This window comes from Chenopodium quinoa, unplaced genomic scaffold, assembly GCF_001683475.1.
Source record: "Chenopodium quinoa cultivar QQ74 unplaced genomic scaffold, ASM168347v1, whole genome shotgun sequence".
In the NCBI taxonomy this organism is placed as follows: Eukaryota; Viridiplantae; Streptophyta; class Magnoliopsida; order Caryophyllales; family Amaranthaceae; genus Chenopodium; species Chenopodium quinoa.
Genome location: NW_018742630.1, coordinates 2,195,190 through 2,212,152, shown reverse-complemented (window position 1 = coordinate 2,212,152; position 16,963 = coordinate 2,195,190). Strand labels below are relative to the sequence as shown.

The 16,963-nt window shown below is 34.1% G+C and overlaps 2 protein-coding genes across 2 annotated transcripts; both read right to left on the bottom strand.

The window, feature by feature from the left end:
• Positions 1-2,921: 2,921 nt before the first annotated feature.
• On the bottom strand, positions 2,922-4,310 carry LOC110721768 (putative nuclease HARBI1). Its single transcript, XM_021900957.1, has one exon. The coding sequence runs from the start codon at positions 4,308-4,310 to the stop codon at positions 2,922-2,924; it is 1,389 nt and encodes a 462-aa protein (XP_021756649.1).
• Positions 4,311-4,802: 492 nt separating this feature from the next.
• Positions 4,803-5,981, bottom strand: LOC110721767 (glutathione S-transferase T3-like). Its single transcript, XM_021900955.1, has one exon. It carries the CDS (start codon positions 5,979-5,981, stop codon positions 4,803-4,805), a length of 1,179 nt encoding a protein of 392 aa, XP_021756647.1.
• Between the last annotated feature and the right edge of the window lie 10,982 nt (positions 5,982-16,963).

The window sequence follows — 16,963 nt, the reverse complement described above, 5'->3', positions numbered from 1 at the left end:
ATTTTTGTCCATGACAATAAATGTTAGCTGCTTACCCTATGATAGTTACACATTTTTACACAACATACCCTTTATTCTTTTTTTCACCCATATCACACAATCTTAGTCTCTCTTACTTTAACCATAACTTCTACTTTTTTTTTTAATTTTTTTTTAATTTTTTATTTTTACACAGAACCATTACTTGTATATCGTATACTAGTATTATTAATTTTTATTAATTTTTTTTTATACCCACTCATTTAATCTCCTATTTTTCTTAATTTGTGTGCCAATAATAATAATAATAAGAATTAAAATATAATTAGAAATGAAGGTAATATAAGATAACTAGTATTCTACTATATTATTAAAGTGAATGTAAGTTTTATGGAGTAGTAAATTAAGGAAAATAAAATTGAACAACTAGCCTGAAGAACGTAGTATGTGATTGTATTCTTTCTCTCTTGAAAAGAAAATTGTGATAATTACAGAGTATATTACGGTTGATTAGATTATTTACTACTCCATACTAATATTCTTTGATTATGATGATTATATAATTGGATATTTTAGGTAAGTTTAATGTGCTCCTTGTACTTATTTTGAATTTAATCAAATGTACAATTTCATAACAACAAAAGCGGTCATCCATATAATAAGTATACAACATCAAATCGAGTGCCATTTGCCTTAACTTCTTCTTACAATTTTAAAAATTAACTTGAATAGTTGCATTTATAAATATATGTATAAAAGCCAAAAAATTAACTTGAATAGTTGCATCAAATCGAGTACTTTACAAAATAATTTCAAACAAATATGTGACAATTCTCAGCATAAAATTTCTTAGTAACAAAACTAAGCTAGTAAACAATTACTTAGCTTCCACATTATTATTACATTTTGTAATTCTCTACAATGTCGTGGAGAATATACATCCATTAGATATTTAATCAAAACTATGATATGAATTGCATCAATGAGATCAAGACCATTAATTGTAATTAAAATGCGGTCCATCCTTGTGTTTATTCATGCATGAAACTTTGATTAAATCAAAATAATGACAAAAATTAAGGCATTAGATGGTAGATAATAATTTAATTAATGAAGCTAATGCATGTGCTTAAAGCTCTTTTAAGATCTTGTCAATAGTTCAAAAGATTCTAACTTTCTAAGGCAGAGACATTGATTTAGGGAGGCACATACAATGTATAATGACCAAAACTATCACATACTTGTATTATTTTGTTCAATGCTTACATATAAAACCATATTGTAGCAAAAACAAAATGCATATATACATTACTATTGCACTACAAGAGTAACATGCAACCTTGTTGGTTGATTTGGTACGACCCATCATAAGGGGAGTCCCCTAACACAATAGCAAATCCTGTATGTATCTGAATATTTGATACTCCCTCTGTCCCTTATTTTTTTGCCCCATTGCAAAAATATGGGTCAAACTTATAAAATTTTTGACCATAAATTGTCGTTAATCTATAAATGATAATATTTTCATGCGTGATCTTGTTAGAATCGTCTCATTGTATAATTTATTAATATCAAATGTTTATAATTTTTAAGCATATATAAATGGAGATATATACGTTTGAAAACGCGTCTTGGAGACCGTAAAAAGTCAAATGGGGCAAAAAATAAGGGAGAGTGAGTATATGATATCATAATCATCAATTTTTATAATTTTTTTTTTGTTTTTTTTTTTTGTTTGTTTTTTTTTTTTTTTTTTTTATGATTGAGATGACATATAAATTAGACTTGATAAAACGAATTTTGAATAACATGATTTAGTTTAAATTGTTTTTGAAATTGAATATTTCGTAATCTCTATTCTATTTGCTCCTACCTAATATACTTAAATTGCTTTTATGTACATTTTATGTATTCTTTGGTACATAGATTGTCAAGCATCGCATACTACAATTAGATAGATCTATGATGTAACTAATGACCCAATGCAACTCAGTCTGGGTCAAACCGTAAAATTAAAAGTGATTTGCTAACCCTGTCTAGACCAAATTAAAACGTGATTCAAGCACTCATCAATCACATAAACAAACCTTACCTCCACGGAGGAGCCAATTTATTTATTTGATGCCTGCATATTGCATATTGTCGAAATTTCTGACACATATACTACTCCAATGGTTAAACAAATAAAATAAAAAATAAAAAATCTATGAAATTAGGTCATGCTTGAATGTCTACGCACTATCAGCAGTGAGGAAAAAAAAACCTCTCAATCTCTCTCTACCCACTTTCTCACTCCTCCCATACAATTTCTCTCATCAAATGTTTTTTTCACTACATCAATGAGGAGAAAAAAAAACCTCTCATCACTTTTTCCTCCACTATTTACTATACCCCACCATAATACACATCATCTTTTTATTTTATCTTTATTTTGAAATAATGTTTATACTACATATTTAATTTTCTAATACAATTAAAATATGTGAAAATAATTTATTTTTTAATTACATTTAAAAATAATTTAATAACAATGTATAATTTAATAACAATTTATAAGTTTTATATTTACTTTTCAATTACGTTTAAAAATAATATAATAAAAATTTATAATTTTTATATTTATTTTTCAATTACGTTTCAATTATAACTTAATAAGATTGTTATTTATTTGTCAATTACGTTTTAATTATAATTAATAATTTTTTTTTATTTTTCAATTACGTTTTATTTATAATTTAACATTTGAATTAGTAGCACATTTTTGTAATGAACACATTAAATAGTCACATGGGAACTTCAATAACGGTAATACAAACACATGGGATGTTAAATAACGGTACAAGTACGAACTAGATAAAAGTGGTTCTACTAAAATAAAATACAAACACGAGTATTAAAACATAAATAACGATACGGTTACAAATAACAAACTAAAAAATTATTTATTCAACCGCATTATGACGAAAGTTCTGCCATATGTGCTCCACTAAATCTTGTTTCAGAGATGAATGAATTTCTCTATCACGAAGGGAAATCCTTCTCTCCAAATACGTGTTGAAATCAATGTTGGGTGGTCGCCCGACGTTGAATTCAAATGGCTCGTTGTTAAACACCGTGGCACTTGTGCTCGGGTCTGCCCGCCTCACCGTACGTTGTGGTCGATCTTCTTCGTAGTATCGTCTCAAAACATCTGCACGTGCGTAGTTGTGTCGTTCATCCTCGACGATCATGTTGTGCATTATTATACAGGCTTTCATAATATCACAGAGAATATCTTCGTCGTATGCAAGTGCTGGTTGTCGTAGTATAGCGAACCTAGTTTGTAAAACTCCGAAAGCCCGTTCGACGTCTTTTCGAACTGCTGCTTGTTGATCAGCAAACAACTTGTCTTTTCTAACATGAGGATGTGTTATACCCTGTATAAAAGTTGGCCATCTCGGGTAAATCCCATCGGCCAAGTAGTAGCCCAACTCATATTGATGTCCATTAACCGTAAAATTTATGGGTGGTGCATGACCTTGTAAAACATCATCAAATACCGGTGAACGGTAAAGGACATTCAAATCGTTACATGACCCAGGCATTCCAAAGAACGCATGCCAAATCCATAGATCCTGATCAGCAACAGCTTCAAGAATGAGAGTTGCACTCTTGCTACGACCAGCATATTGTGTCTTCCAAGCAGTAGGACAATTCTTCCACTCCCAATGCATGCAGTCTATACTACCAATCATCCCTGGAAAACCACGCAGATCATTTTGATGAAGGATTCTCCTTAAATCTTCATCTGTAGGTTTTCGTAGATATTCACTTTCAAATTGTGAAATAACCCCTTGACAGAAAAGTTGCAATGCCTGCCTAGAGGTTGTTTGGCCGAGACGTAAATATTCATCCACAGCGTCTGTGGCTACGCCATACGCTAACATTCTTATTGCAGCGGTGCATTTCTGCAACGGTGATAAACCAAGCTTCCCAGCTGCATTTCGACGTTGCTGGAAGAATTGATCCCCCTCAACCACTTTGCTCATAATGCGGCAGAACAATGACCGTTGCATACGAAATCTACGTCGGAATTGGTTGTCGTTATACACTGGATTATTCGCGAAATAATCGTTGTATAGTTGCACATGCCCTTTTTCTCTTTCCCTATCCCTTTTGGGCTCCGTTGATAGTTCAGTTTCATTATTTAGTGGAGGTTCTTGTGGTTGGTCTGGAGGAAGTAATCTATGAGGTAGGTGATTTGCTACATACTCATCAACTAAGCAATCAAATTCATGATTTTTGGAGAAATCATCAGAAGAGGAGCTTGAGGTGGAAGAAATGAAAGACATTTTTTTTTTGGTTAGGTAGTTGGTGTGTTTGGGATTGTTTCCGTTTATAATAACACAGGTATATATAGAAAATGTGAAAGTCATTATTGGATGGTAGTGGTAAGTTTGCATGTGAGTTAAAGTGGAATTGAAATTGCATGTGACTCGAGGTGACAATTCAATGCATTATTTTACCATGTGATTGTGCAGTGTTATTGATGTTTGAGCAGAGGTGACAATTCAGTGCATTACTTTAGCATGTGATTGTGCAGTGTTATTGATGTTTGAGCAGAGGTGACATGTGACGCGTGTCAGATTGTATCTTTATCAGATATCAGCTTTATCAATTTCAAATTACTAAGAAAACATGTGAATTAACTGAATATTAATAATAAATTTAACATTACATAAACATAAATTTAACATAAACTAAATAAACACTAGTACATTAAATTAACTGAATAAAACATAAAGTTAACATTAACTAAATAAAACATAAGCCAAATCTCCAAGTCACACGTGCCTTTTACCATATAGCATTGCACGTAATTCCTCCTTGTAGGCCTCTTCATCGGGAGTTAGATCAGTACCCTTTGAAAGTAGATCTTGCAGCATTTCATAGTTCAGCCTTCTCTCTTGTATGTCAACTTGTTTTTGTTGAATTTCGACTTGTTTTTGTTTCCTCCTCTCCCTTTCCATGTCAAAATCCAACTTCTTCAACCGTATTTGTGCCTCTGTTTCCCTACAGGCATTATTCTGCTTCATTTGCTCACCAATGGTTGAAGAATCAGAAGCCACTTCTTTTCCCTTATTACGCTTGGCCTTTGCCTTTTTAACACCATCGGGTCGAGGAAGACCTCCAGAACAGAAACCCGTGGATGGTGTATCACCTTCCTCTACGGTTCTACATCGCTTATCACTGCCACTACTATCATCTTCGACGGCATCACCTACAGCTAATCTTTCCTCTCTTGACAACGCCCACCTAAGTTTTGTCCTCCACTTTGGGTCATTTTTAACCATTTTCCAACCATGGTGACAATTAAAATTATGTTGAGTAGGCTTGGAGGAAGCATAGAATAACTTACTGGCGTTATTAATTCGATCTTCTTCGTTGTAGCCACTTCCTGTAACCCTTCCTGCTTCGTCATAGCAGCTACTCCATTGTATTAAATCAGCTGCCATCCTTCTCCAACGACTTTCCAAACTCCTCAAAGGTCTTGGTGGTAGAATGTGAGGTTTCTCAGCCTGCGCTTCATCATATGCCGCTGAAATTTTTCTCCAAAGCACAGATGCTTTTTGGTTTGTACCAACAATTGCATCTTCACTGAATTGCAGATACAAACCAATAAGAGTTTCATCCTCCGCAACAGACCACATTCGACTCCCTTTTGTAAGTGGTTGGTTTTGATTGACAAACACTCTTGGAGGAGGTGGAGGGTATTGTGGAGTATCTGGAACACTTTCTTCCATTTCATCTTCATATTGAGAATTGCTCCCTTGATAAACAGGAGGTGAATGTGGTGGTGGAAATTGAGGAGGTGTTTGTTGTGGTGGAAATTGAGGAGGTGTTTGTTGCGGTGGATATTGAGTAGCTATTCGTTGAAGGAAGGTTTGAAATCGAGGGTTAGTGACAAAATCATCACCCAAATCAGAAAAATAATTAGAAAAATCTGGTTTGTTAGGATCCATTAGCAAAATAATAATAATAATAATAATAATAATAATAATAATAATAATAATAATGATGATAATAATAATAATAATAATAATGATAATAATAATAATAATAACAATAATAATAATAATAATAATAATAATAATAATAATAATAATAATAATAATAACAACAACAACAATAATAATACTACTACTTTTTTTTGACAATATAATAATACGATTTTTTTCAAGGATTAATAAATTTAACAGAAATAATAATAAAGAAATTAATAATAATAATAATAATAATAATAATTATAAGAATACCAATAAAACTACTACTTTTTTTAAATTAACACTACTACTACTACTAGTAATAATAATAATAATTATAATAATAATAAAAATAATAATAATAATAATACTAAATAATAACTGAGGTTTTTTTTTTTTTTTTACGAATAATAATAATAATAAAAATGATGAAAATAACTCAAAGAAATTGGGAAAAGAAGGAAATTTGTAGTATTTATAGGTTTTTTGAAAGTATATCAAAATATATCAAAATGCATGTCTATTTATAGAGAAAAAAAAAAATCTATCCGTTGGTGAATTTTGTTTTTTTTTTTTTATAATTACAACGGTTATATTTACCTTACAAAAATATAACCGTTGTAATAAAAGCAAAAAAATCTGATTGGTTGGAAGGATAAAGCCTGACGCGTGTCGCATCCCCATTGGCTGGGTCTGACGCGCGTCAGGCCAGCTGCCCCTATTTTTTTTTCCCTTTTTGCCCCTCAAAACGGCGTCGTTTCGCCCTTCTTTAAGGCAAAACGACGTCGTTTTGCAAGCCAGAAGGGAAAAAAAAGGGAAAGACGCGTGTACGAGTGGGGCCCACTTGTTACTGTTCACGAGTATTTCCCCTCAACTCTTGTGCGTTTTCCATAGCTCTCAACGGTGAGGGTTTTTTCCCTCACTAACGTAATGCTCGGGTATTTTTTTTACACCCTTATTTTTACTCGTGAGGGCTTTTCTCCTCACTGCTGGGAGTGCTCTAAGCGATTAAACATAATTTTGTTGTTTATGTTTTTGGAAACTCTCAAATTTCTGACAATATTTTGCAGGGTAAAATCAATTTCATACAAAATATAGTGGGTATATACATACTGTAGGGTTGGTCATGCACTTTAAATTATTAACCACACAAGAATATATTTATGTGGTCTTAAAATTTTTGTCTCGACAAATTGATATACTTCCAATTATTATTCTTCAAAAGGACGAAAGAAATTTACAGAAAGGGATGAAAAAAATAAATAAACCTAACAAAAGAAGAAAAAGGTGAAAAAAATAAATAAACCTAACAAAAGAAGAAAAAGGATAAAAAAGAAAGAAACAAAAGGAAAAAAAAAAAAAAAAAAAAGAAAGAAGGTTAAGAGCCATATGCTTTGAACCTATTACATCCAAATTTGGGGGAATTTTTTTTTATTTTTTTATTTTTATTTTAAGAACCTTATATGTTGAACAAGTAAAAGATAACTTTGTGTGTGAAGAGAGCCACAAAAGATATATATTTGTAATATAGACGAAATTCAATAATTTATTTTTACTTAAGGCATAGGAGAAGGCCATGAATTGATGCTTTATGTTAATGATAATAAATACAATTTTTTTTTTAACCTAAATTCAATGTTTTTTTTTTCCTATCAATATTCACTACTCGTAACTTATTTTATAGTACAAAATATTCGAAAATGTGACAACTTCTTTCATAGTGTTCTATAACAGAGAGCATACGCAAGTGAAAAATATGAAAATCAATCATAAACAAAAATGAGACATTTATTTTGAAACGGATCAATCAAACTGGCTCGGTACCCGGCATAAAGTTGAATGTCAGGAGGTCACAGCTGAATTATATCCGCTGCATGAGTAATCATCTCCATCGACAACATATCTGCTACATTATATTTGTTGGCAATACTCAAAGCAATTTTGCAGTCCATTACCTTAAACCTTATTATTATTGTTGCAATTATATGACAAATCGTACGTTTTATTAATATAAGATTTGATCTTTATAGTTCAAGAACTATATATCTATATCTTACGTTGAAACGCTTATTGCATGGAACCACATAATTATAACTACTTAATTGAAACAATAGATTATACTGCATTAGCTAATATTGTGTACGGTATGATTTTAGAGCTAGCTATTCATCAATATGACAATATATATACCTTCTTCTATAAGTCTATAAGTGTATGTGTTAGTAGTACATTCTACCAATTTAATCATTATCTCCATATCACCATATACATGCATGTTTATGATTGATGATAACACGATTTTATACACGATTAATATGCGATATTTGGTCATGTTTTATTGTGTTTTCTTCATTCTCCTAATCATTTTGAGTTATTATTATTCCTATTTCGACATTGTTCTTCTCGATTTGTTTGTTTTTGTTTTTGTAGGAATATGGCTCGATTTGCGTGGAATTCGTTTTGATCGCGAGATATTTCTTTATAAGGAGCATTTCTAGCATTCTAAAGCATCCTAGCAGCTTACTCCACAGCCTGGTTGTGGCGTGTTACCTGTTGGCGACAACTTGGTTGTGGGCGTCTATTATTGGAGCAAAGGAGAAGCGAAGATAGCCCCTCCACAACCTGGTTGTAGCGGTTCTCTCCGTGCCACAACCCACCTGTGGCAGCCTGTTTAAGCAGCGTCTAGGACTCCTATTAGGATAGAAATACCTAGTTTTATGCTAGGATATAAATAGGTTTTAGATAGTCTTTTATCTATCACTTTTACATACATTAATTTGGAGTTTTTGGTATTATGTTCTTCTACATTAGTTTCCAAGAGTTTTGCCTTCAAGATTCAAGATTTCATATTTAATTCCAAGTATTAATTTCTTCTCTCAATTCTTTTATTTTATTATTGTTAATTAGATTTTCGTTATTGAATATAATTCTTGTTTTCATGACTATGGGTGAGTAGTTTCTTTATTCCAAGATCTAGCGGAACCAGAATATGGTTAATGCATGATTTAATTTAATTCTTTAATTTCTCTAATGATAACTGCAATTGATTTGCTTAATTGATTGTGCTCATGCCAATACTTGATTAGGGATAATTAGTATTGTTATTAATCCATTGTTTTAATCGCATCGGGAGTTGGGTTTTAACGGGTTTGAATAAATCAATTAAGGATTTGAAGTTCATCACGGGAGTAGTTGAATGGAAGATTAGGAAGTTAGAGTAATGTGCTCCAAGTCTTTAATTTACATGATTCCACGGAAGTAGGCTTGATTGTGACTAGGGAAGCCATTGATAACTCGGGAGAGACCATTGGTAACATTTAGGGATTGCTTTTCCTCGTTAATCAATTGAATTATATGTTAGGGGTAGAACGACTATTGCATAAATTGTATTCGTGGTGATGCTTGATCTTGGATGTTTTTAGCATTTTATTTATTATATTACTAGATTTAATCGCTTTATTTAGCTCTTTAGTTATTAGTTCTCACTATTATATTTGTTACTTGCTTAGTATTTATTTGAGTCTGTTTAATTAGTCAAACCCCAATATCTTGGGATTCGATTCTTACTTGCCTATCTACATCGTAGTGGTCTTGTCAGGTTAATTTTGTTAGGTGTGCGACCGCTTATCAAATTTTGGCGCCGTTGCCGGGGACTAACGATTTCATTCTTATTATCCGTGATTTGTTTTTACTAAGCTTTATTTGTTGCTTCGGCTATTGTCTCTTGTGTTTTTGATACTCTGCTTTTAGTTCTTTGTTGCATGCAAACACGACGTTCAGGGTCAGACGATTTAACACCTTTTGATTTTGAAATCGAAGCAACTGCAAGGAGATGAAAAGGTAAAAGAAGAAGGAGAAATCAAAACAATAGAAACATGGGCGATCCAGGAACGTAATCTCTTTTGGAGTACGGTATTCCTGATACAACAACTGGACTCCTCTCTAGCATTGTCAGACTACCCGTTACTGCTCAAAACTTTGAATTGAAACCATAATTCATTTAATTCATCTCCAATGATTCGTTTGCAGGCACACCTTATGATTGCTCAGTGAGTCACATTGATAGTTTTTTTGGAGAAATGCGATACTATGAAGCTAAATGGTGCTACAGATGATGCTATTAGACTTCGCCTCTTTCCTTTCTCTTTACGGGGTAGGGCGAAGGAATGGTTGAGAGATGAAGGTACTGGCTCTTTTGACACATGGGACAAACTGATGAAAGCTTTTCTAGTCAAGTTCTTGGGACAGGAAAAGATTGCAAGGTTGAGAAACGAGTTATCTACTTTCAGGCAGTCAGATGATGAGTCCCTATATGAAGCATGGAGGAGATTCAAGCGATTGTAGAGACAATGCCCTCGCCATGGTATTCCTGAATGGATGTTGATCCAAACCTTCTATAATGGCTTAACACACGAGTTCCAAATCTATATTGATGCTGCATCTGGGGGTTCTCTCTTGACTAAGAACCCAACTAAGGCGAAAGGGCTAATTAAGAAGATGGCGGCTAATGACAATTGCAATTATCATCCAGGAGGCCAAAATAGTGTGAAGAAGGGAGGAAAATTTGATGTTGATGCTCTAACTCTTTTGACTAGTTCTGTGCAGGCATTGACAAGCTCCAAGCTGGATCATCTTCTAGCTCACCTGAAACTTGTCAAATGTGTAATGTACAAGGTCACATTGCACCTAATTGTCCACAAAACTCGAATGAGATGTTGATCGAGGAGGCCAATGCATTCTACACTTCGAATTCCAAAAGGCCATATGACCCTCATTCAAACACATATAATGAAGGGTGGAAACATCATCCAAATTTCTCTTACAAGGATACCCAAGCTCAACAAAATCCGACTCCACCACCACCTCAAAACAACAATTATAATGCACCACCTAGATTCCAAACAAGGCCACCTTTAGTCCAACAACCTATGTAAACACCTCCGCAAAAATCCAACCTTGAGCTAATGATGGAGAACTTCATTTCCTCAACAAACAATTCCACCCAACAATTATAAGCTCAGAACAAGCTCATGGAAAATCAAATAAGTTAACTTGCTCATCAAGTTGGCTAGTCTTCAAAGACTCCGGGTACCTTTCCAGGTCAAACAGAGCAACCACAAAAGGGGCATATGAATGACGTGACTTTGAGGAGTGGAAAGCAGTTGGAAGATCCGCCCGTAAGGGAGCTACCAAAGGAGGTTGTTGAAGAGGTAGTCACAAATAAGAAAGCGGTTGATAGTAGTGTGATTGAGGAAGAGCCAAAGGCATTGATTCCACCACCACTTGCTCCATATGTGCCACAAGTTCCTTTTCCACAAAGGCTGGCTCAAGCTAAGTTAGAGAAAAAGTACGGAAAATTTCTTGATATTCTGAAAAAGCTTCACATCAACATTCCATTCTTAGATGCAATATCCGAGATGTCATCTTATGCAAAAATTTTAAAGGATATGCTTTCTAACAAGAAGAAGCTAGAGGAGAATGCCACGGTTACGTTGATTGCATAGTGTAGTGCGATTTTGTAAAACACGCTTCCTAAGAAACTAGGCGATTCGGGTAGCTACTCAATTCCGGTGAAACTTGGAGACATAGAGATCAACAAGGCACTATGTGATCTTGGTGCAAGTGTGAGTCTTATGTCGCTCTCTATTTGCAAGAAACTTTAAATGGGTGAACTAAAGCCTACACGCATATCTCTACAACTTGCGGATAGGTTGGTTAAGTTTCCTTTGGGTGTACTTAAAGATGTTCCTCTTCGCGTGGGAAAATTCTTTATCCCATGCGACTTTGTTGTGATGGAGATGGAGGAGGATGCACATGTTACTATTATTCTTGGTAGACCATTCTTAGCCACTGCAGGTGCAATCATTGATATGAAGAATGGTAAAATCACTTTTGAGGTAGGCGACGAGAAAATGGAGTATTCACTCTTGAATACCATGAGAACTCCTTCCATGAGAGAGACTATTTGTCAAGTGGATATCCTTGATGATTTACAATGTGAGCAATTTCCCTTGATTAAAACGGATGATGAACTTGAAAAGGTGTTAATGGGGAGTGCTAATGATGAAGATTGGGAAACAAGGGAGTACACACGGCTACTTGAGGAAGAAAAAGCCTATCCAATCACCGCTCCAGTGAAGGAAGTCCTTAGTAGATTGAGTGTTAGGGAGAGTACTACGCCTCCTAAGGTAGAGTTGAAACCTCTTCCCTCTACTCTTAAATATGCATACCTTGGTCCTAATAATACATATCCTGTTATTGTTAATGCTGAGCTTAATGACACAAAATTAGAGCAATTGCTCGCTGTTTTGAGAAAATATAGAAGTGTTATTGGGTACACCATTGATGATATTAAAGGTATTAATCCCTCTTTTTGTATGCATAAAATCATTCTTGAGGACGATCATGCCTCCTCTATAGAACCTCAAAGAAGACTTAATCCAAATATGATGGAGGTGTTAAAAAAGAGGTTCTTAAATTTCTTGATATAGGAATAATTTACCCTATATCAGATAGTAAGTGGGTTAGCCCTGTACAAGTAGTTCCAAAGAAGGGGGGGGGGGGGTATGACCGTTGTCAAGAATGACAAGGGTGAGCTAATTGCCACTATAATTGTTACAAGTTGGCAATACACATTCGCCAACTTGTAACAATTATAGCGACTACCCCCTCCTAACTCTGTAAAAGGAGTTCGGAGCTTTCTTGGTCATGCAGGATTTTATAGACGATTTATTGAAGATTTTTCAAAAATCGCTCGACCTCTAACTGAGCTTTTGGCCAAGGATGCCCCATTTGTATTACTGATGCTTGTCTTGAGGCTTTTAATAAGTTGAAGGAAGCTTTGATCTTCGCTCCCGTTATGCAACCTCCGGATTGGACACTACCATTTGAGATTATGTGCGATGCTAGTGACTATGCGGTAGGGGCCGTTTTGGGGCAACGAAAGGATGGAAAACTTCATGCTATTTATTACTCTAGTAAAACTCTTAGCCCTGCTCAAATGAATTATGCCACAACTGAAAAAGAGATGCTAGCGGTAGTTTATGCAATAGACAAGTTTCATTCTTACCTAGTTGGTTCAAAAGTACTAATTCACACAGATCATGCGACATTGAGATATTTAATGAGTAAAAATCATGCCAAGCTGCGGTTGATTCGTTGGATCCTTTAGTTGCAAGATTATGACATCGAGATAAAGGACACAAAAGGGACTGAGAATGTCGTTGCAGACCATCTTTATCGCCTCCTCCTCGATAATGGGGACGGAGACGACTTCCCTTTTGATGATTCTTTCCCTAATGAACATTTATTAGCACTCTCTAAAATTGAATCACCTTGGTATGCTGAATTAGCTAACTTCTTGTCCATAGGTACAATACCCCACGGCTACTCGTCTCAACAAAAGAAGAAATTCTTTTATGAGGCAAGGCGACATTTTTGGGAACATCCATTCCTTTATAGGCTATGTGCGGATGCAATGATCAGAATGAAGATGCGTTCCGGAAGAAGAGGTAAGCAACATTATTTCTCATTGCCATGACTTACCTTGTGGTGGACATGCAGGTCCTACGAAAACGTCCGCAAAGATTTTACAATGTGGTTTCTATTGGCCAACTTTGTTCAAGGATGTGTATTCATATGTCAAGGCTTGTGATAGTTGTCAACGAACCTGTAATATTTCAAGGAAGCACAAGATGCCACTCAATAACATACTCGAGGTCGAGTTATTTGATGTGTAGGGGATAGATTTCATGGGACCATTCCCCTCTTCATATGGAAATCAATATATTTTAGTAGTCGTTGACTATGTTTCAAAGTGGGTTGAAGCAATTGCTACTCCAACCAACGATGCTCGTGTGGTAATTAGGTAAGTTTTTCAAGAAAGTTATTTTCCCTCGTTTTGGCTTACCACGTGTGTTGATTAGTGACAGGGGTAGAACGACTATTGCATTAATTGTATTCGTGGTGATGCTTGATCTTGGATGTTTTTAGCATTTGATTTATTATATTACTAGATTTAATCGCTTAATTTAGCTCTTTAGTTATTAGTTCTCACTATTATATTTGTTACTTGCTTAGTATTTATTTGAGTCTGTTTAATTAGTCAAACAACAGTCTCTTGGGATTCGATCCTTATTTGCCTATCTACATAGTAGTGGTCTTGTTAGGTTAATTTTGTTAGGTGTGCGACTGCATATTAATTGATTATAGGATAGAGAAAGTAAAATTTAACTAAACAGCACTGGCACATTAGAATAATAGGAGGAATGGTTAGAAGAAGAATGATAAATCCATGAATATAAGTTAATATCTCTAGTAACATTTTCATTAATTTTGTAGGCTCTGTTTGGTTCATTTTATTTTGTATGAAATTATTTAATTTGAATTTTATTTTATATGAACTTATTTTATTTTATATAAACTTGTTGATAGAGTATGTAAATCGATCACGGGCTTCAACCCATTATTAGTTTTAAGTTTTTGGTTGAGTTGGTCTTTTAACATGCTTTTAAGAGTCAGTGTAAGACAAAAGTTACGAGTTCAAATCTCTTCCACCCCCAACTTTTAAGCGGAATATATCGCGCTGGGTATGAGGGGACTCATGCTGCATCCACACTTCTAGCCCAAAGGGCTCTCATGTGAGGGGGCGTGATAGAGTATGTAAATCGATTATAAGCTTTTAGTTAAGTTGATCCTTTAACACTTATTTTATTTGAAATTATTTTGTACGAAATGAGATTAAATAAGATAAAATAAACAGAACCTTAATACATCTAGTATATTCTACCATGTGGACATAGATAAATAGCCAATACATGGTAGTATATTATTTCACGATATCAATTTGAGTGGACATAGATGAATAGCCAATACATGGTAGAGTACATAGAGGTATGGGCCTTTACTAGGTAGTGTTTCCTTAAATATAATCTGAAAGGTAAGTGTGAGTGTGCTTGCATTGCTATAAAACCTGCGCCGCACTTTGCCCATGTGTTCGGTTTAATACCATGTGCCATAATATGCGTCCAAACCATACATAGACTCATGGTTTTTATCATATCCAAAACCCGAAACCATGGCATCATTTTCATATTACATCTTATGATTCTTATACGAAGTAATAATCATGCGTAAGGTGTTGCAAGTTTCTCAAAACTTCCACTTCTTTCTATCCTCCCGTGAATTGTGACGGCTCTTTAATTAGTAAAATATAATGTCGGCATTACATATCAGTTCACATATACTATATGCATGCACTTGAGGGGGGCGTTATCTCATACATAGAAATAGCAATGGGTCGTCGAATTCAAAGCGGATTATGTTAAATCCGACTTTGACTCTACAGGAAGTCGGATGCTAAATCTAACTCCGACTCCGATCCTACAAGAAGTTGGATGCTAAATCTAACTCCGAATCCGTTCGAAACTTCGAATCCGATCCGATTTCAATATCTGGCCTCCGACTCCGACTCCAATTTGACCTGACCCCGAATTTCTTTGTTTTTTCGATTATTTCCGATTTTTAAAAAAAACCGTTTCTAATAGACCGACAATTTACAAATTTTACTAGAAATAACAAATAATAATTAAAATCCAAAGTACAACAAAGCAAACATTACAAACTGCTTGTGGAATTGTCTATATTAGAACAACAATATCATAAGACTCGTAGTAAATTACAATTACAATACTCCCTTCGTGTTTTAATAAGGGTTATACTTTGATCAGCACATAATTTTAGACAATTTAATTGACTTAAATAAAATAAGAGGTGAGTGGGGTAGTTGGAGTATTAAAAAAATTGTAAAAGAAAGATAGTGGGGTTAATAGTTTATTGAAAAGTAACGAATGAGAGAAGAAAGAAATTATAAAAAAAAAAAAGTAATAGTGGGTTTAAATGGGGACCATAAAAGGAGAGAATATTATTAAAATGTTGTTTTTTGCCAAAAAAATGAAATGTAACACTTATTAAAACACGACCACTTTTGGTAAGTACGTGTAACACTTATTAAAACACAGAGGGAATAGCAAACAACCAACTAAACTCGGAGTTAGATTTTTTCCTCAGATTTTTGGTAGGATCTGACTCCGACCCTCCTCCGACTTGAAGTCAGATTATTTTAATGAAGTCGGACTCAGTTTATTTTTTTTCCAGACACAGAGCAGATAATTTTCTCGGACCGGGGTGAAGTAGGGTCGGATCCAGACTGAATTGCCAATCAAGCCTACTCATACAACAGTTGTATCACTGTATTCTGTATAATACAACTCTTGCTCTAACACATTTTCTATCTAAAATAAAAGAGAAGGGGTTTCTGGCTAAATCCTTCTCATTTTTGTGTTCTATATATATGTAATCATTTTCAGCCATTTATATTATGCCACACTACATAGTAAGTAATACTTCCTTCGTATCTGAATAAGTACATCAGTTTGACGGACACATACGTCAATATTAACTTTGACCATTAATATCTGTAATTGTCTGATCTACTAGCTAAATCAATAAAAAGTTGATATTATGGACAGATATGTGTGACTAATCAAGAAACCTTTACATAATGATAATAACAATGTCCTTTAATTTGTATAACAATATAAAATCAATAGTTAAAGTTGGTATATAAATAATGCAAAAGTTAAATTAATTTTGAGATAAAGTGATAGTAATGTATATGTGTTTGATAATATTTTGTATGAATCGGATTTCATGTTAGCTTAGGTTCGACATGTATATGAAATTTGTGGACCAAATGAGGCAATAGATAGAGGAGTAATGGTCTCGGTCAACTTGGCCTGAATTGGCCGGGTCAAGGTAATTTATATTGTTTAGCTCTACAATGCTCACATTTTGATTACTTTCTTGAGTGGTGCACTTGATTTATAGTAGAAAATACAAATTTATAACCTTGATAAAATTGTAAATAAATTATTAATTTTTTATTAAATATAGACGCTATG

Excerpts from the sequence above, each read along its gene's own strand:
- LOC110721768 (XM_021900957.1), bottom strand. The coding sequence starts at position 4,310 with ATGTCTTTCATTTCTTCCACCTCAAGCTCCTCTTCTGATGATTTCTCC.
- LOC110721767 (XM_021900955.1), bottom strand. The coding sequence starts at position 5,981 with ATGGATCCTAACAAACCAGATTTTTCTAATTATTTTTCTGATTTGGGT.